Source organism: Theropithecus gelada, chromosome 14 (genome assembly GCF_003255815.1).
Source record: "Theropithecus gelada isolate Dixy chromosome 14, Tgel_1.0, whole genome shotgun sequence".
NCBI classification, from domain to species: domain Eukaryota; kingdom Metazoa; phylum Chordata; class Mammalia; order Primates; family Cercopithecidae; genus Theropithecus; species Theropithecus gelada.
The window spans coordinates 125,389,956-125,410,344 of record NC_037682.1 but is presented as its reverse complement, the minus strand read 5'-3'; the positions used below and the strand labels follow the sequence as shown (position 1 = coordinate 125,410,344).

The 20,389-nt window shown below is 48.2% G+C and overlaps 1 protein-coding gene across 1 annotated transcript in view; it reads right to left on the bottom strand.

The window, feature by feature from the left end:
* GLB1L3 (galactosidase beta 1 like 3) overlaps positions 1–12,193 on the bottom strand; it is a 38,488-nt gene extending 26,295 nt beyond the window's left edge. The window contains exons 1-7 of the mRNA XM_025357562.1: positions 11,828–12,193; positions 11,148–11,273; positions 10,745–10,957; positions 6,757–6,825; positions 6,126–6,221; positions 4,523–4,631; positions 4,005–4,097 (exon numbers count right to left, since the gene is read on the bottom strand). Of these exons, the coding sequence (XP_025213347.1) occupies positions 4,005–4,097; positions 4,523–4,631; positions 6,126–6,221; positions 6,757–6,825; positions 10,745–10,957; positions 11,148–11,273; positions 11,828–11,850 (729 nt within the window). The 5' untranslated portion in view covers positions 11,851–12,193. The remainder of the gene's footprint in view (positions 1–4,004; positions 4,098–4,522; positions 4,632–6,125; positions 6,222–6,756; positions 6,826–10,744; positions 10,958–11,147; positions 11,274–11,827) is intronic.
* Positions 12,194–20,389: the final 8,196 nt, after the last annotated feature.

Below are 20,389 nucleotides of genomic sequence, written 5' to 3'. Positions count from 1 at the left end.
CACTTATCACTTCACCAGTCAACACCCTTGTGATTTCCTATGCCTGTCTTTACTTTAATCTCGTAATCCCATCATCTTTGTAAGCTGAAGAAGATGTATGTCGCCTCAGGACCCTGTGATGATTGCGTTAACTGCACAAATTGTTTATAGAGCATGTTTGTTTGAACAATATGAAATCTGGGCACCTTGAAAAAAGGACAGGATAACAGCAATGTTCAGGGAACAAGGGAGATGGCCTTGGACTCTGACTGCCGGTGAACTGGATGGAACAGAGCCATATTTCTCTTCTTTCAAAAGCAAATAGGAGAAATATCGCTGAATTATTTTTCTCAGCAAGGAACATCTCCGAGAAAGAGAATGGCCCCTGAGGGTAGGCCTATGAACAGCCCACGTGGAGCCGGCCATCTTTTACGGTGGAAGCCAAAGGGATGAAATAAGCCCCGGTCTCCTGTAGCGCTCCCAGGCTCATTAGGATGAGGAAATTCCCACCTAATAAATTTTGGTCAGACAGGTTGTCTGCTCTCAAACCCTGTCTCCTGGTAAGATGTTATCAATGACAATGGGTGCCTGAAACTTCATTAGCAATTTTAATTTCACCCCATCTTGTGGTCCTGTGATCTCGCCCTGCCTCCACTTGCTTTGTGATACTTTATTATCTTGTGAAGCATGTGATCTCTGTGACCCACACCCTATTCGTATACTCCCTCCCCTTTTGAAAATCACTAATAAAAACTTGCTGGTTTTACTGCTCAGGGAGCATCACGGAAACTGCCGACATGTGACGTCTTCCCCAGACACCCAGCTTTTAAATTTCTCTCTTTTGTACTCTTTCCCTTTATTTCTCAGACCAGCCAATGCTTAGGGAAATAGAAAATAACCCACGTTGAATATCGGGGGTGGGGTTTCCCCCAATACAGGATCTTGCTGTGTTTCTCCAGGCTGGAGTGCAGTGGCATGATGATAGCTCACTATAACCTCAAACTCCTCGATTCAAGCCATCTTACCACCTCAGTCTCCTGAGTAGCTAGGACTACAGACACACGCCACCATATCCAGGTAATTTTTTTTCTTTTATAGAAACAGGGTCTCACTATGTTGCCCAGCCTGGTCTGAAACTCCTGGCCTGAAGTGAGCCTCCTGCTTTGGACTCCCAAAGTACTCAAATTACAGGTGTGAGCCACCACACCTGGCCAAAAATATATTTCTTAGTTGCATCTGTACTGAACATGTACAGGCATTTTTCCAATCATTATTTCCTAAAGAGTAATATATAGCAACTATTCATGTAGCATTTGCATTGTATTGGGTATTAGAAGTAATCTAGAGATAAGTTAAAGTACATGGGAGAGGCCAGGCACAGTGGCTCATGCCAGCAGTTTGGGAGGTTGAGGCAGGCAGATCACTTGAGGTCAAGAGTTTAAGACCAGCTTGGCCAATATGGTGAAACCCTGTCTCTAATTAGCCAGGTGTGGTGGTGCATACCTGTAATTCCAGCTACTTGGGAGGCTGAGTCACAAGAATTGCTTGAAACCAGAGGCGGAGGTTGCAATGAGCCAAGATCATACCAGCCTAGGTGACAGAGTAAAACTGTCTCAGAAAAAAAAAAAAAAAAAAAAGCATATAGGAGGATGTGCATAGGTTGCATGGAAATGCCACACCATTTTATGTCAAGGACTTGAACACCGACCGATTTCGTGTCCATGGGGGCCCTGGAATCAATCCTCCATGGATGCCAAGGGACGACGACATGAGGAAATTGGAAACGAAACAGAGCATGGTTCAGTTGGGTGAGATGTGAGCTAGACAAGGGTTTGAATTCAGAGTCTGACCTTCTGCAACTTAGTAAATTCGGGGAAACCACTGTCTGTCTCAGCCTGGTGATTTTTGTGGGGAATGACCCTAAAATTGGTCGAGTGTGGGTTCTGACACCCCATAACCAAAGCCTGCAGGAACAGTGGGCTGAGTTTACCGGGAATGCCCTGGAAGAGGATCTAAGTCACTGAAAGAAGAGGAAGACGACTAGGGAATCACTGTGCTGGAAGGGGAGAGGCTGCAGCTGTGGGGTCCTGAGAACCATCAGGGACTTCACCAAGCTCAGGTGCTGCCCAACACTGTCAAGGGGAACAAGGAAGCTTGCTATGGCTGCAGGGATGGGGAGATCTCATCCGAAAAACCATGGTTACGAGGCCAGATAGCCAGGGCCCGGCTGTGCGTCTCCTGTGTTCATTGAGCCACATCTGGGCCTGGGATTGGAGTTGAATGGTAATTTTTTTTTCTCTTTTTTTTCTTTTTTTTTTTTTTTTGAGACGAGTCTCACTCTGTCGCCCAGGCTGGAGTCCAGTGGCACATATCTCGGCTCACTGCAAACTCCATCTCACAGGTTCAAGTGATTTTCCCGCCTCAGCTTCCCGAGTAGCTGGGATTACAGGCAGGCACTACAACGCCCAGCTAATTTTTGCATTTTTAGTAGAGACAGGGTTTTGCCACACTGGCCAGGCTGGTCTCAAACTCCTGACCTCAGGTGATCCGCCCGCAGCAGCTTCCCAAAGTACTGGATTGTATGCGTGAGCCACGGAGCCCAGCCAGTAAATTTTAAAATCAAGAACAAAAAATGCTGGCTGAATACAACTGATTCAGGGCAGCCATGCAGCCCCTGGGAAAAGTTAGGGAGGGAAATTACTCTCTGACCTTGTCCAACTCCAGAAGCCACAGCTGCAGGGCGAGAGCCAGCATGTGGATGAAGTCCAGCCCCACCCTCCTCCCCACTTTGCCCAGCTGGGGACCCCTCCTCTTCCCTTCCCAGCCTCCAGACAGGTCTCCGTGCAGGCACTGCTGCAGAGGCAAGGGTGGAGTCAGGACGGCTCAGGCCCACTGTGCAGCCCTGCACCCTGCTTGGCAGCCCAAGGAGGGGTTCAGTTGAGACTGGACTCTCATCAGCTTTCTGAATGTGGGAAGTCAGGGGCCAGCAGCAGCTGAGCCACCAGGAAGGACAGCAGGCAGAACTGCAGTTATTCCCTGGCCTGAGACGTCCCTCCATGAAGAAGCAAGGAGGACAGAAGAGATGACGTTTGTCTTACAGGCCAGAAAGCTTCAAGCTGAGAGTCACATCACTAAATTCTTGAAGCGTTATTTACAGTGGAGGAAGATTCACCAACCCCAACTTTAATGAGAACCGTGGGTCACAGAGATAGGAAGCAGAAAGGAATAGCCCTTTAACGCCACGTTCTGTCTTCTAATAAAGTTATTTAAGTACTTAGTGATTGTCCTGACTGCTGTGCATTCACAGAGAAAATGAACTTGATCTACAGTTGAACCTTGAACAACACAGGTTTGAACTGTGCGGATCCACTTATCCTCGGAATTTTTTCAATACAAGTTAACTCCCCTGCCTCCCCTCCACCTCCTCCACCTCTTCTGCCACCCCTGAGTCAGCAAAACCAGCTCCTCCTCCTCCACCTCTTCTACCACCCCTGAGTCAGCAAAACCAGTTCCTCCTCCTCCACCTCTTCTACCACCCCTGAGTCAGCAAAACCAACCCCTGCTCCTCCACCTCTTCCTCCCCCTCAGCCCGCTTAACATGAAGATGATGAGGATAAAGACCTTTACCACGATCCATTTCTGCTTAATTAGAAGTCAATATATTTTCTGTTACTTATTATTTCCTTAGTAACATTTTCTTTTCTGAAGCTTACTTTATTGTAAGAATACAGTATATAATAGATATACAAAACCTGCATTAATCAACTGTTTATTATCAGTAAGGCTTCCAGTCAACAGTAGGCTATTAGTGACTACATTTTGAGGGAGTCAAAAGTTATATGCAAACTTTCAGCCACGCAGTGGGCCAGCACCCCTCAGCACCTCGTGTGCACAGGCCAGTATTCTCAGAATGCACAGTGCCCAGCCGGTCACCCATGCATCCAGGAATCAGAAAAGCACACCAGAAAAGAGACAGACGGAGGAAGGAGGCATGTAAACATGGGGCCAAACCAAGGCCCTCTTACCTTGTGGAGATACGGCATGTAGGTTTTATCCTTATTGAATGAGCCATATTCATTCTCCACTTGCACCGCGATGACAGGGCCTCCCTGGCGGTACTGAGAGACAAGCAGAGGAGGGTTAAAGAGTGAGGCTATTTGGGGCAAAAGCCTGGAGTCTCTGGGCTTGCTGCTAAAGGCTGCACAGCTGGTGTGGCAGGCTCTGATCCACAGCCCCCGCGGTCTGCGCGCTCTGCTCCAGCACTGGAGTTAGTCTGCTGGGTCACTTGGCTGCTGTGGGAGCCACCATCCCCAGTGCGTTGCAGACATGTAACTGCCACAGTTTTCCCTGTTTCTCACACTAGCTACTTAAACTTGAGCCCTCAAACCTACAAATGCATCTGCTTTCCCGCCAATCCCATCCATATTCCCACGTCCCTCCTGCCTTAGGGTTATGCCACCACTTGTATGTGGGTCCCACGACCTTCCACTGCCCGATCAGGAAAATGCATGTAAGAAAGATGCAGAAGATAATTTGGCTCTACCTGGAGAGGAATCACTCTGGGAATCAGGTGGTCAAAATACTTCTCAACTGCTTCAGTGAAGCCCTTGTTGGTTGTCCTCAACAGTAACCGGGGGTCTTGCAGGAGCCAGCTGGGGGAGAGAGGGGCAGGCTCAGGGTCTGAGACAGGATGGGAGAGGGAAGGAGGAGAGGGCTCAGAGCTGCCCCAGCTCGCCCAGCACGTCTGCCCAGCTGCCTCACACCCATGGTCCTGGAGCACTCAGGGGTCCTGGAAAGATCTGTGCCTCGTGAGACTTTCAGACCATTCTCATTGACTTTTGGGATTTGAAAGCAAACACCCGCCTCCACCTCCAAAGCACTTCGCAACTTCAGAAGTGCCTTCAGCTCCATTTGGTTTGACTGAGGGTCTGGCCTGTCAAGTCTCTTACAGTCATGTCTTAAAGAGCTTTTTCTTTTGCCTTTTGTTGAACACTCTCCATTCTTTTTCAGTTTATTGAAAACATTTTTCGGTCGGGCGTGGTGGCTCATGTCTCTAATCCCAGCACTTTGGGAGGCCGAGGTGGGCGGATCACCTGAGGTCGGGAGTTCGAGACCAGTCTGGCCAACATGGCGAAACCCCTGTCTCTACTAAAAGTTCAAAAATTAGCCAGGTGTAGTGGCAGGCGCCTGTAATCCCAGCTACTCAGGAGGCTGAGGCAGGAGAATCGCTTGAACCCGGGAGGTGGAGGTTGCAGTGAGCCGAGATCGCACCACTGAACTCCAGCCTGGGTGACAAGAGCAAGACTCCATCTCAAAAAAAAAAATTCTTGGGGACAGAAAAGTTTCCTTAGGCACACTGTCACATTTCCACTAAGAGCTAAGGCTTCAGGCTCAGGGCAGGAGCCTACGTGCCAATGACACTCTGCCTTCTCCAGGTCACTGGGGAAGTGCCAGGCAGGCCTCCAGTCAAGCTATGCCGGGAGTCACTGATTCCCGAAAACTCCACTCCCCTTAGCTCAGGCTTTCTCTGCCCCTAGAGAAAACAAAGGCCTCATCTGACCCTGAGGTGCAGAGGTGCTCACCGGAGGCAGAGCCCCAGATTCCCCAGGAAGCCCTGCCCCCCACAGGGGTAGCAGACAGCAGTCTTGGAGTCTCACCCTGACCCTCAGCAGTCTGGGCTGGGGGCCAGAATCACAGAGGCGAGAACAAGGCAAAGAAAAGCAAGAGGGAAGGGAGGGGAGCTAAGGGTGGTCTCACTGCATGGAAAGGCAGCCCTCCCCTCACAAAATAAGCGAAAGATCAGAAGTTTTCAAAACAAGCCCAGAGTCGTCAGAACCTTCCCTTGCAGGCCTTAAAGCTTCCGGTCCCTTTCTTCCCAGGGCATTTTGAGAAGGACAGAGGGGGCCACAGCCCCTCCTGTGTGGGGAAAGAAGAGTGGGAGCCTCTTGTGACCACCTCTCCCCGCGCACACCCTCTTGACCGCAGTACCGCAGGCTTCACAGACAACACAGGCGCGGTGCGTGGCTTGGGGCGGCACACCCCTCATCAGCTCCGTGAATAAAGTTACTTTCCTTGTTACTAGATTGAAATTCACGAAACCAAATACTTCGTTAGAACCACAACTCTGGGATTGCGGCCCCGCTTACCTGGGCAAGCCCCCGAGGTCCATCTCACTGCAGATGTAGGGGCCTGGACGCAGAATCACCCACAGCCCGATCTCCGCAGCCATCAGGACGAAGGCCCTAGGGAGGTCCACATCGTCAGCCCCTCCTATGACGGCCCAGGATGAGGCCGGGTGGGGGCCACACACGTCACAGGGTGGAGGAGCTGCCCGGTGGGGTGAAGGGACAGCTCGGCCCCACCCGCAAAGAGCGGAGACTCCCACACTAAGTCGGTGGCCTGAGCTGCTCCCAGCCTCAGAGCCTCTGCACAGCCCCATCAGGGGCCTGAGGAGGAAGGGTGACAGCCAGGGCACAGGGGTCTTAACAGTGAACCTGACCCAACAGCCTTGTTAGCCTAGAGGAGCCACCCTGCCCCAGCCCAGGCAGCCGGACCCCATGCAGAGTCGGGCGGCTCCCGGGTCTTCTGCCCCTCTGGGCTGCAGTGGAGAAGTGGGGCCCAAGGGCTGCAGGCCCAGCAGGTCACGACTGGGGAGTATCTAGGTCCCGGGTGCAGGTCCTCTCGCAGTCCTAGAACAGGACTCCAGACCCAGGTCCCTCCCAGCCACCTCTCTGCCCCTGCCCCTGGCCAGGTCACAGAAGCAGCAACACCACGTACTCCAGGTCCAGGTTCCCAGAGAAGTCAAATTTGCCTCTTTCTGGCTCATGCAGGTTCCACGGAACATAGCTAGAAGAGGTGAAAGGGAAGTATGATGAGTATCTTCTTATTTCTTCCTCCAAATTGTTAGGTCTGCCCCAAATCCAGGCCAAAACCATGCATAGCTCTATTTTGAAATAAGTTGAAGTTTCCAATGGAAATTAAACCTCTGTTACGCTAACTATGACTAGCTTTAATAGTTTCTTGCTCTATTATCCAATTGTGGTTCAAGGTGCCAATTATCCTGTGATGCTAGATTTCTTGGGATTTATATATAAATTCTTCCACTCATTGCCCTATTGTAACACCCATTAAAAGTATAAACTAAAGAAGAGAACAAAAACAAAAATGTCTACATCTGCCTTACACAGTATTGCTATGAGTTAGTCAAAATAAGAACGAATGAGGAGTTTCTGTGAAGATAGTGGAGACACAGTAAATCTAGTAAGGGTACTACCTTTAGACCTTAGCAAGAAGGGCCCCCATAGGATTGGCTATGAGTAAAAATTTTATTAGGTGTACTAGGCATAGTTCGCTAGGCAACTGTCTTTTTTTGTGCCACTGGCAACATGTCTGAGTGTTATGCCCCTTAACATCCCGTTTCCTCTAAGCCCTGTGGTTTTTATTACACAGTTTTGTGCAGCGCAGAGATTTGTGACGATACATTGTAGAAGTGACTGTATGAACCACCAAGAAGACATACTACTCACGGCCTTCTATGAGCTCAACAGCAGAGCTTGTTGTATGTCGTCAGTTACAACGTAGCTTGTTGTAAGTAAAGGAGAAGCTGACTGAATTAGAGAGGACATGGATACATCAGTTACCATCACAGCGAAAAGATTTAAAGTACCCCTCTGAGAAACAAAGAAAATAAGCAGGAAAAAAAAAAAAAAAAACTTGTAAGGATATAGATTTGAACTGCATAATTAACAGACTGCATTTAATAAATAAGGAGAACCCAGTAGCCAACAGATGGAGCATTTACATTCCCTTAAAAAGTGCATCTGTAGAACTAAGTATGAAAAAAGAATGTAAAATTTAAAAGACCAAAATTTAAAATGCATGAAACAGTTGTAAACATTTGCATGAAACAGTTGCATGTACTATGTCACAAAGTAAATCTCAGCAAATTCCAAAAATCTGTATCACATAGTCCATGATCCCAAGACAAATGCAAATAAATTTAAAAATCACAGTTAAAAATAGTAAAAATTAAAATAAATAAAACAGAAAGCATATTCCCAAATAGCTAATGGAAACATCAAAACTTAGGAAATATTGGAAAATAAATGACATTCAAAGCACCGTATAGCAAAATATGTAGGCTATGTAACCAAAGCAACACTCAAAGAAACATTCGTATCTTTGAATGAATATATTAGAAAACACAAAAGACTAGAAGTAAAAGAAGCTAAATATTAACTCAGGGAAAAAGAAGGAGGAGGAGGAAACTGAGGAGGACAGAGAAGAGAAGGTACTAAATTTAATAAAGTAGAAAAGGAAATTACATTTAACTCAGAAACTGTGACATAGAAATCCGAAATATACAGAGTATTAACAAAGCTACAAGCTAGCTATTTGAAAAGACTAAATAGAAATAGATAAGATTAAGAAAAAAACAAAAAACAGCCAAAATACACAATGCGATGTATGTAACTTCCAAGTGAGTACACGAAAGAAAGGAAACATTTCTTAAGTCCCAGTGGGTTCAAAAGAAGAAAGAAGGCCAGGCGCGGTGGCTCAACACCTGTAATCCCAGCACTTTGGGAGGCCGAGGCAGGAGGATCACCTGAGGTCAGGAGTTTGAGACCAGCCTGACCAATATGGTGAAACCCCATCTCTACTAAAAATACAAAAATTAGCCAGGCATGGTGGTGTGCACCATAATCCCAGCAACTCAGGAGGCTGAGGCAGGAGAATTACTTGAACCTGGGAGGTGGAGGTTGCAGTGAGCAGAGATTGCACCACTGCACTGCAGCGGGGATGACAGAGTGAGACTCCATTAGAAGAAAGAAAAGAGGCCGGGCGCGGTGGCTCAAGCCTGTAATCCCAGCACTTTGGGAGGCCGAGACCGGTGGATCATGCGGTCAGGAGATCGAGACCATCCTGGCTAACACGGTGAAACCCCGTCTCTACTAAAAAATACAAAAAAAAACTGGCTGGGCGCGGTGGCTCACGTCTGTAATCCCAGCATTTTGGGAGGCTGAGGTGGGCGGATCACAAGGTCAGGAGATCGAGACCACGGTGAAACCCCGTCTCTACTAAAAATACAAAAAAAATTAGCGGGGCGCGGTGGCGGGCGCCTATAGTCCCAGCTACTCAGGAGGCTGAGGCAGGAGAATGGCATGAACCTGGGAGGCGGAGCTTGCAGTGAGCTGAGATCCGGCCACTGCACTCCAGCCTGGGCGATAGAGCAAGACTCCATCTCAAAAAAAAAAAAAGAAAAGAAGAAAGAAAAGAAAAGAAAGAGAGGAAGAGAGGGAGGGAGGGAGGGAGGAAGGAAGGAGGGAAGGAAGGAAGGAAGGGAGGAAGGGAGGGAGGGAGGGAGGGAGGAAGCAGGATGTATTCAAGAAGAAATAGAGGACGTGAGTTAATAACCATTCAAAGAGCTATGTTGTCCCAAAATCCTTCATCTCACAAACCACAAAAGATAGTAGTCACAGAGTTTACAGGTGAATCTTAAAAAACTTTCAGGGTAAAGATAATTCTTGTGCAAAATATTTTCAATAACTAAGAAAAGAAGATTTACTCACTTTATGAGCTTATTATAAGATTGATTCAAAACTGGACAAGAATACTAACAAAATAAAATTTTAAATGAGTTTTGCTTATAATCATAAACACATTTGAAATAAAACACTAGCAAATAAAGTCTAGCAATCTGTGTGTATGTAATGTGTGCATCTCTCAGAGCCAAACAGAGTTTATACCAGAACCATATGGCTGCTTGACTCTCAGAAAAATTGTCGATGTAATTCAGCAATTCAAAAGAAGGGTGAAGAAAAACCACATTGTCCCCCCAAGAGATGCAGTAGCAGCTCTCAATAAAACTCAACGATTATTTCTGATTAAATTCTTTGCATTTTAAATGAACCAGTTGTCAATTTACTGCCTCTCAGCTTCAAATTCACCCTTCAATACCAGCTCTGCAATAAGGCACAGGGCCCTCTAAGCATCTTCTCCTTTACAGTGAGTGTGATGGTAAGCTTGCCACAAGATGGTGGAGGCAGGCCCTCAGGAGGACGGGGCCTCTCATTCTGGAGCAGTTTTGCATTCCTATGGTCATACAGGGTGGCTGGTCAGTTGTATACAGGTATGAGGACAACCATGGTGTTTCCTTTTAAAGGGTGAATTGCTTGAGTCCAGGAGTTTGAGACCAGTCCAGGCAACAAGGCGAAACTCCATCTCTACAAACAATTCAAAAAACTAGCCTGGTGTGGTGGCATGCACCTGTGGCCCCAGCTATTCAGGAGGCTGAGGCAGGAGCATCACCTGAGCCAGAGAAGTAGAAGCTGCCCTGAGCTGAGATCGGGTCCCTGCACTCCAGCCCCAGCAACAAACAGAGAGAGACCCTGTCTCAAAAAAAAAAAAAAAAAAAAAAAAAAGCATGTATCTGTAAGTACATATTTATCTGTAAGTGTGCCTTAAGCTTCTGTCATTAAACTGAGTGCTCCCAAGGGCTCCTGGTGTTCCTTCACTAGACAGACAGATTCCTGAGGAAATAACCTTCTCCCCTGAGATTCTCCCACGAACCCCTATCCAAGTTTTGGATCACAGAGCAAGCTCAGCATGAGACGTAAGTGACAACTGGACGCTTAAGCATAAAATGTATGTGCTGGAAACGACTGTGCGGAAGCTAAGTCCTCACGCTGGGCCCCCAACATCGGAGGCTCTTGCTACCCTGCGCTTGTAGGGGAACAAGATCCCGGAGGTGAGGGGCAGCACTCACGTGGTGACAGTATTGAAGCCACAGGCCCTCAGCTTCAGCAGACGGTCCCTCCAGTACGCCCTGGGCACGCGGAAATAGTGGATGGAGCCCCCGCAGATGAGGAACCTGTGGCCCTCCAGCGTGAAGTGCGGCTTCCCCCGACCTGTGCTTGCAGTTCCGAGTCCCACAGATCGATTCTTCAGCTCCAGAGGGGTCAGATGAGACCAGTTAAACCTGGAGGCGGCGGGCGAGGGAAAGAAAGTGGAAAGGGAGCGAGAACTCGGAGAGGGCTCGGAGGGGCGGCTGAAACCCTAGCGAAAACCAGAAGTTCTTGTTAGTAGGACGTGTTCTGTGCACAATCGCGATATGATTCTCTCCAAGAAAGGTGAGGTCGCTCCCCTCCCGCCCCGGGAATGCGGCAAACCTGGGCTGGGGCGGATGCGCTGTTCCAAGCATGAGGCTCTCTTCCTGCTTAAACCGAGGAGCGAAGGCTGGTAAGATGAACGGCAGGAAGAAGACGCCCACCATTCTCCTCCAGGAGAGGCGCGGGCTGGAAGGAGAAAGGAGAACAGTGACAAGGGGGAGGTGCTGGCCCCACCAAGCGCCGAGGGCCGCGAAGCTGTGCCGGGGGCGCTTTAGGGGCCGGAGCCAGGGAGGGGGCCCGCGACACAGGCGGCTCTTCTGGGCGGGCCCAGGGCCAGGAGAGCGCAGCATGGAGGCCGGGGACAGACGTTCAGTCCGAGACCCTAGAGACGGGGCTGGGCACTGCGGGTGGGTGTCTGGGAGAGGTGGAGGCGGGCGCACTCCACCACCAGGTTCAGGAAGGACACGGTGTCCAGCCGCTGGAGCCCCCGGCCTGCGTGCCCAGCCCTGATTTTCTGGCATCTGGTGAACAGCCCCCCGCAGGGGGGGGTAGCAAGGGGCTCTGCAGAGGAAAGCTGCGGAGAGCGGGCTTAATGCCGCGGCTCGGCGCGGCGCACGCCTGGGGCTCCTGGCTGGCCACAGAACCCGGGGAGGGCGGGAGGCTCCGAGGCACGCGCTGGGTGGTGGGTATAGCCCGGGAGGGCGCGCTGGGCCACCGCCGGGGCAGCGGGGATCCGTCACCTGAGGAGGGGCGGGGACTTCATCGCGGCGAGGCCGAGGCGCCGAGGGTCCTTAGCGGCTGCCGCCCGTCTCCGCAGCCCCAGACGCCGCGCTCGGGCCGGGACTCGAACCCGGGTTCCGCGGGGCCGGCTCAGGTCTGCGCGCTGCGCGTGCAGCGGAGGCAGAAATCCGTTCGCAGGCGCGGACGGCGGATCCCGGTCCCAGGAATGCGCGTCGGGCTCCGCACCGCGAGGACAGCCGAGCTCTGCCGGCGCTCCAGGTGTCTCCGCAGGTGGTTCGGGCGCAGACGCCTCTCCGCCCTCGGAGGGAACGCGGGAGGGCCCTTGGGTTAACGCCCCGACCTTGGGCTTCCTGACCTGGGTGCACAGCCAGCTGGCACAGAAAGGCCGGCGTGTGGGAGAGAGGCGGAGAGAGCCCAGCGCTGGGCAGGGCCGGCAGCCTCCGTGCTGCGCGCACCACTGGAAACGACCTGCAGATCCTAAAACAAGGATTCCACAGACGGTCACGAAGTACAGGGGAGAGTCCCTGGAGAATTCTAGTTTCCCCACACTGCTACCTCTTGGTAAACGAGTGAGAATTAGAGCGCAGAGCTTTGGGAAGGCGGATCCCTGGGCGGGAGCGCCTGAGCACAGCTTCACGCAGGTGCAAGCGCTGAGGATGCTTTGGTGACAAAGTAGCGGGACCTGCAGGAGGCAGGCCCCGGGGGCTGTGGACGCAACGGGGAGCTGCTCAGACCCTTCCAGAAAACAGGGGGGACTATTCAACGGTTTCCAGCAGAAACTAAGCCAGGTGTTCGTTTTACGGAGATTACTGGCTGCAGGGTGGAGGCTAGATGGGAACAGACGTCCTATCATGGTGGTTAGTAGCGCTGCCCAAGGGGAGGGCACGGGTCCGGGAAGACTTGGGAGGTTAAACCAGCAGCTCCGAATAACTGAGCTCATGAGGTCGGTGATACTGTCAGGTCTCTGAGCCGAAGCTAAGCCATCATATCCCCTGTGACCTGCACCTACACATCCAGATGGCGGGTTCCTGCCTTAACTGATGACATTCCACCACGAAAGAAGTGAAAATGGCCTGTTCCTGCCTTAACTGTTGTCATTACCTTGTGAAATTCCTTTTCCTGGCTCATCCTGGCTCAAAAGCTTCCCCACTGAGCTTGTGACCCCCACACCTGCCCGCCAGAGAACAACCCCCTTTGACTATAATTTTCCTTTACCGACCCAAACCCTATAAAACAGCCCTCCCCCCATCTCCCTTCGCTGACTCCTTTTTCAGACTCAGCCCGCCTGCACCCAGGTGAAATAAACAGCCATGTTGCTCACACAAAGCCTGTTTCGTGATCTCTTCATAGGGATGGGCATGAAATTTGGTGCCCTGACTCGGATGGGGGACCTCCCTTGAGAGATCAATCCCCTGTCCTCCTTCTCTTTGCTCCGTGAGAAAGATCCACCTAGGACCTCGGGTCCTCAGACCCATCAGCCCAAGGAACATCTCAGCAGTTTTAAATCTGGTAAGTGACCTCTTTTTACTCTCTTCTCTGACGTCTCTCACTATCCCTCAACCTCTTTCTCTTTCAATCTTGACGCTACACTTCAATTTCTCCCTTCTCTTAATTTCAATTCCTTTCATTTTCTGGTAGAGACAAAGGAGACACATTTTATCCGTGGACCCAAAACTCCGGCACCAGTCACTGACTAGGGAAGGCAGTCTGCCCTTGGTGTTTAATCATTGCGGGGACTCCTCTCTGATTATTCACCCGTGTTCCATGGGTGTCTGATCTCCGCGGGGACGCCTGCCTTGATCATTCACCCACATTCCCTTGGTGGCAAGTCAATTGCGGGGACGCCTGCTTTGGCTGCTCCCCACCCCCTTCTCTGTGTATACCCTTCTCTTTAAACTTCCCTCCTTCACTATAGGCAACCTTCCACCCTCCATTCCTCCCTCTTCTCCCTTAGCCTGTGTTCTCAATAACTTAAAACCTCTTCAACTCTCGCCTGACCTAAAATCTAAGTGTCTTATTTTCGTCTGCAACGCGGCTTAATCCCAATACGAACTCGACAGTGGTTTCAAATAGCCTGAAAACGGCACTTTCGATTTTTCCATCCTACAAGATCTAGATAATTCTTGTCGTAAAATAGGCAAACGGTCTGAGGTGCCTGATGTCCAGGCATTCTTTTACACATTGTTCCCTCCCTAGTCTCTGTTCCCAATGCCACTTGTCCCAAATCCTCCTCCTTTCCCGCCCACCTGTCCCCTCTGTCCCAACCCCAAGCGTCACTGAGTCTTTCTAATCTTCCTTTTCTACAGACCTGTCTGACCTCTCCCCTTCTCCCCAGGCTGCTCCTCGCCAGGCCGAGCCAGGCCCCAATTCTTCCTCAGCCTCTGCTCCCCCACCCTATAATCTTTCTATCACCTCCTCTCCTCACACCGCGTCTGGTTTACAGTTTCATTCTGTGACTAGTCCTCCCCCACCTGCCCAACAATTTCCTCTTAAAGAGGTGGCTGGAGCTAAAAGCACAGTCAAGGTTAATGCTCCTTTTTTCTTTATCCTACGTCTCCCAAATCAGTTAGCATTTAGGCTCTTTTCCATCATATATAAAAACCCAGCCCAGTTCATGGCCTGCTTGGCAGCAACCCTTAGACGCTTTACCACCCTAGACCCAGAGGGGCCCAAAGGCTGCCTTATTCTTAATATGCATTTTATCACCCAGTCAGCTCCTGACTTTAGAAAAAGCTCCAAAAATTAGATTCTGGCCCTCAAACCCCATAACAGGACTTAATTAACCTCGCCTTCAAAGTGTACAATAATAGAGAAGAGGCAGCCACGTAGCAATGTATTTCTGAGTTGCAATTCCTTGCCTCCACTGTGAGACAAACCCCAGCCACATCTCCAGCACACAAGAACTCCAAACGCCTGAACCACAGCTGCCAGGGGTTCCTCCACAACCTCCTCCCCCAGGAGCTTGCTACAAGTGCCGGAAATCTGGCCACTGGACCAAGGAATGCCCGCAGCCTGGGATTCCTCCTAAGCCGTGTCCCGTCTGTGCGGGACCCCACCGGAAATTGGACTGTCCAATTGGCCCAAGGCTCTGACTGACTCCTTCCCAGATCTTCTCCGCTTAGCGGCTGAAGACTGACACTGTCCGATTGCCTTGGAAGCTCACTGGACCATCATGGACGCTGAGCTTTGGGTAACTCTCACAGTAGAGGGTAAGTCCGTCCCCTTCTTAATCAGTACGGAGGCTACCAACTCCACATTACCTTCTTCCGAGGGCCTGTTTCCGTTGCCTCCATAACTGTTGTGGGTATTGACAGCCAGGCTTCTAAACCTCTTAAAACTCCCCCACTCTGCCAACCTGGACAACATGCTTTTATGCAATCTTTTTTAGTCATCCCCACCTGCCCCGCTCCCTTATTAGGTCGAGACATTTTAACTAAATTATCTGCTTCCCCGACTGTTCCTGGACTACAGCCACACGTCATTGCAGCCCTTTTCCCTAGTTCAAAGCCTCCTTCACATCCTCCCCTTGAATCTCCCCACCTTAAACCACAAGTATAAGACGCCTCTACTCCCTCCTTGGCGACCGATCATGCACCCCTTACCATCCCGTTAAAACTTAATCACCCTTACCCCACTCAATGCCAGTATCCCATCCCGCAGCACGCTTTAAAAGGATTAAAGCCTGTTATCACTCGCCTGTTACAGCATGGCCTTTTAAAGTCTATAAACTCTCCTTACAATCCCCCATTTTACCTGTCCAAAAACCAGACAAGTCTTACAGGTTAGTTCAGGATCTGTGCCTTATCAACCAAATTGTCTTGCCTATCCACCCCGTGGTGCCAAACCCATATACTCTCCTATCCTTAATACCTCCCTCCGTAACCCATTATTCTGTTCTGGATCTCAGACATGCTTTCTTTACTATTCCTTTATACCCTTCATCCCAGCCTGTCTCTGCTTTCACTTGGACTGATCCTGACACCCATCAGGCTCAGCAAATTGCCTGGGCTGTACTGCTACAAGGCTTCACAAACAACCCCCATTACTTCAGTCAAGCCCAAATTAGTTCCTCATCTGTTTCCTATCTCGGCATAAGTCTCATGAAAACATACGTGCTCTCCCTGCTGATCGTGTCCGGCTAATCTCCCAAACCCCAATTCCTTCTACAAAACAACTCCTTTCCTTCCTAGGCATGGTTAGTGCAGTCAGAATTCTTATACAAGAGCCAGGACCGTGCCCTGTAGCCTTTCTGTCCGAACAACTTGACCTTACTGTTTTAGCCTAGCCCTCATGTCTGCGTGCAGTGGCTGCTGCTGCTTTAATACTGTTAGAGGCCCTCAAAATCACAAACTGTGCTCAACTCACTCTCTAATCTTTGCTGGCAGGGCTATGCTGAACCTCCCTGGGCACTCTCTAATTAGATGTCCTGGGGCCTTCCAATTCTTAGTCCTTTAATACCTGTTTATCTCTTTCTCTTTTTCGGACCTTGTGTCTTCCATTTAGTTTTTCAATTCATACAAAACCGCATCCAGGCCATCATCAATCATTCTATATGACAAATGCTCCTTCTAGCAACCCCCACAATATCGCCTCTTACCACAAAGTCTTCCTTCAGCTTAATCTCTCCCACTGTAGGTTCCCACACCGCCCCTAATCCCACTTGAAGCAGACCTGAGACTCCATACTGCATGCAAAAAAATTTTCGCTGCCCCAACACTTCAACACTTTTGTTTTATTTTTCTTATTAACAGATACAGAGAGGAGTCTGGGAGGCCACATGTTTCAGGCTTAAGTAACTTGGTGGTGACATTTATTGAGATGGGAGGAAACACAGGAACGGAAAGAGGCTGCGTAGAGGGAAAAGGTGATGAACTCGGTTTTGGAAGCGCTGATGTGAAGTCCCTACGATGAAAAAAGAAGTCTTCCGATTTCTCCCTTTGAAGTCTTTGCTTCTTCCCTTGGAAGGAACACAGCCTATGACATCAGGTTGAAACCAGGAATGTAGTTCTCTGAAAATATTGTGTGTGGGGGTTGGGGGAAGGAGTTTACCTTGTCCCATTCATTACAAGGATACTTTCCTCTCTGAAACCTTAGCTCCCTGAACATTTCCTAGATCGTCCATCTTTTCCTCATTTTTAGATTGTAAGCAATGAACTGTTAATAATTTTGTACATTTTGGTTTTACAGCCACACACTTTATTCTTCTTTGTCAAGTTTAAAGTATTGTAGGGCTTGTGCCTTCCCACATAAAATTTAGAATAAACTTGCCTATTTCCACAAAAAGCCATGTTGGTAGTTTGAGAGGAATTGCAATCAACCTATGGATCAAATTGAGAATTGTATCCTTATGATGTTGAATCTGCCAACCCACGGACATGGTATGTCTCTCTATTAAAATAGTTCTTTTTTTCACTTCTTTCCTCAGAAGTGTGTGATTTTTTTTCAACATACAGATCCTATGCATGTTTTGTTAGATTTATATTTAAATACTTCCTTTGCTCTTAAGAGATTTAAACTGTTATTATGTTTTTGATTTCAGTTTTTACATGTTTGTAGTTAGCATATAGAAATGTGATTGCATTTCTCATGTTGACCTTGTATTCTGTGACCTTGGTAAACTCACCTATTAATTTTAAGAGGTTATTTGTATATTACTTGGCATTTTCTATGTAGATAATCATGTCATCTGCAAATATGGACAGTTTTATTTCTACCTTTCCAGTCTGCATGGCTTTTAATTCTTTTTTTGTATGTCTTAGTATGATGACTAAAATTTCTGTTTTGAATAAGAGCAGCAGGAACTGACACTGTTACCTTGTCCCCAGTGTTAGCTGGAAAACATTCCGTTTTTCACTATTAAGTATGATGACAGCTATAGGTTTTGTGTACATATTCTCTATCAAGTTGAAATAGTTTGACAGGTGGGTCTACAGTCACTTTCATTTGGACTGACCCTGACACCCATCAGGCTCAGCAAATTGCCTGGGCTTTTTTAGTTATCCCCACCTGCCCAGCTTTATTGGGCATTACTGTTGTGCTTTATTGGAACAAGCTATGTATCAAGAATTGTGATTTTCTGCAGCGGTTGATGGAGGAATTTCGACAAAGGTAGAAGAATGAAAGAATGGATTATTGGTTCATTTGAAAGGTGACTCATCCTGTGTCCTTTGGCCATCAGGGGCTCCGCTCTGCTGATGGAGTATTTGAGAACCTCTATGAATGAGCCCTGGAGAGTAAGAAAGTTCCCCCAGGTTTCTGTGTTCATTAAACCTGTAGAACTCTTGAAACTGTGCAAGATGAAGTAACAATTTTGATCAAACAGAGCTGTCGGTTTCTGTCTTGAGATTACAGAAGTAACTCTACAAGGCCAACATCCCAGGTACAGGAAAGAACAGCCACTGGGGCTGCAGACCCAGCATCCTGGTGCAATTTATTTAAAAAAAAAATCATAATTTTTCCCTTCAGTTCCCATCCAGATAACTGATGATGAAGCAAAGAGCTAGCTTCCCAAAGCAGGCAGAGAACATCAGAAAGCTTCCAGAGCTGTGTGTGCAAACTTCCCGTGCCGCGCTTTGATGTTAGCGAAGCACAATTCCCGCTCCTAAATTGCTATCTTTTAAGAACAGCAGCTTCTAGAAAAAGAAGGCAGCACCTTCTGTTGCTTTAGTAGTGGACGACCCTATAGGAGTTTCTGTATGAACCAGAAAAGACAATTCTTGATTTCTTCTTAGGCTGAACTTCTTAAAGAAATGTATGAGACAACTGTAAAATAAGAACCCTTGTGAGATCCAAAAATCTGGGTTAGGAATTGATATTATCAGTGAAAAATTAAAGGGAAAGATGATCAACTATTAATATTCCAGTGTCAGAGAGCTGTGAACAAAGAGTTGAGGTGGAGGTAACTTTAAGATTAAAGTATGCAAAATCTGTTGTCTACTTGTAAGATCATCTTTCCAGATTTATTGATAGTTAATAAAAAGCAGCAAAATTTATAAAAGTGAAAATTTAGCCACTTCTACTTGTAAGCCATCCTTGTTAGAGAAACTCTGTTTACTTACGTCATGTTTACTACAGAAAATGAAAAATGCTCATTTGAGCTATAAAGTGGACTCCACGGTCTCTTAGTAATTAATTTAACCCACGATGATGCAGTTAACAGGCTGAGATGGAGAGATAGGGAGATGACAGCTACATCCCTGCTACAGATCTTCAGACCCTAGCTTTAAATTTTGTCCTTACAGACATCTAAACTTTAAGTAAATTGATAATCGTCTCCAACAGGTTAAAAAACAAATGACGTGGGTATGCACCCCATCACGCAGGGCCGTTCCCAGCGGAGGGAAGTGAAGCAGCCGGCCTCCACCTGTCCCTCCACAGGGTGACTCTGCTCAAGTGCAGGCTGACGGAGGTGCTCAGCAGGGGGCAGCCCAGCTCAGCTGCCCGGCTCTGGCTGTTCTCATTCAAATGTGTCTTTTTTAGGGACTGAGTCTGCTAGATGCATTCGTTAGTTAAGGAAATGGAAAATCGTGCAGAACTCTAGGTGAGAACCCAAGGTTAAAACGTGTTCTCAAGAGTCTTTTCCCCTAGGAGTTGAAGTTAATCGGCCTGATCCTGTCGGGGTGGAAAGCTTCCTGTCTTCGATCTGGGACATTGGTCTTCTCCCGCCTCCAACTCTGACTCAGACTGGCACCTACACCGTCAACTCTCCTGGGTCTCCAGCTTGCTGACTGCAACACGTGGGACTTCTCAGCTTCCATAACTATTTGAACCAATTCTTTATAATAAGAGTCTTTCTCTACATACATTTTATTGGTTCTGGTTCCCTGGGGAGCCCCAGTACAAAGAAATTCAAGACGATGCAATATGTAAGTGCCACAATACGGAGAGTTCTGCTGAAGGCGTTATGGTGGAGGCGGGAGTCACTCAGGAGAGGGCTCACTCTTCTCAACAGGCAGAGGCCAGGAACAGGGGAGACATGCTCAGATTCATAGTTCAGCAGGCCCTTCTGCATGGTAGTAGAGGGCATGCATTTTAGGGTTAATATAGATTACACTATAAAACCATCACTAAAGCACAAGGATCACATTAATGGCATGAAAACATGCCTACAACACAGTTAAATCTCAACAGTGTTTAAATTTTATTATCTAAGTATTGTTATCTCATTTCTACCTCAGTAATCAACTCATGCAGCTCTCTTGTTCATAAAAACTTTTCAAACTTGACCTTATGTTGAGTTCCAAATCCGTCTTAGAAATTTTCAAATAATTGACATTTTAGAAAAGGCATTTTCCATACACAAAAGGCAAATTAGAAATCAGCATCAAAAAGATTAAAAAGCCACGTATTTGGGAACTACAGTCAAAATAATCAATGCTTTAAAAAGCAAATCAGAATACAAATGTTTAAACGTTTAGAACTGAACGAACTTGGATGTGCTTTACATCAGAATTCCTGTGATGGCTTTTTGGAGCCAGGCCACATATGGGAAGCAAACATTCTCTGCTTTTCTGTGTACACTCCTGTGGTAGGTGTTCAGCCTGTTTCCGCTGCTGCCTGTG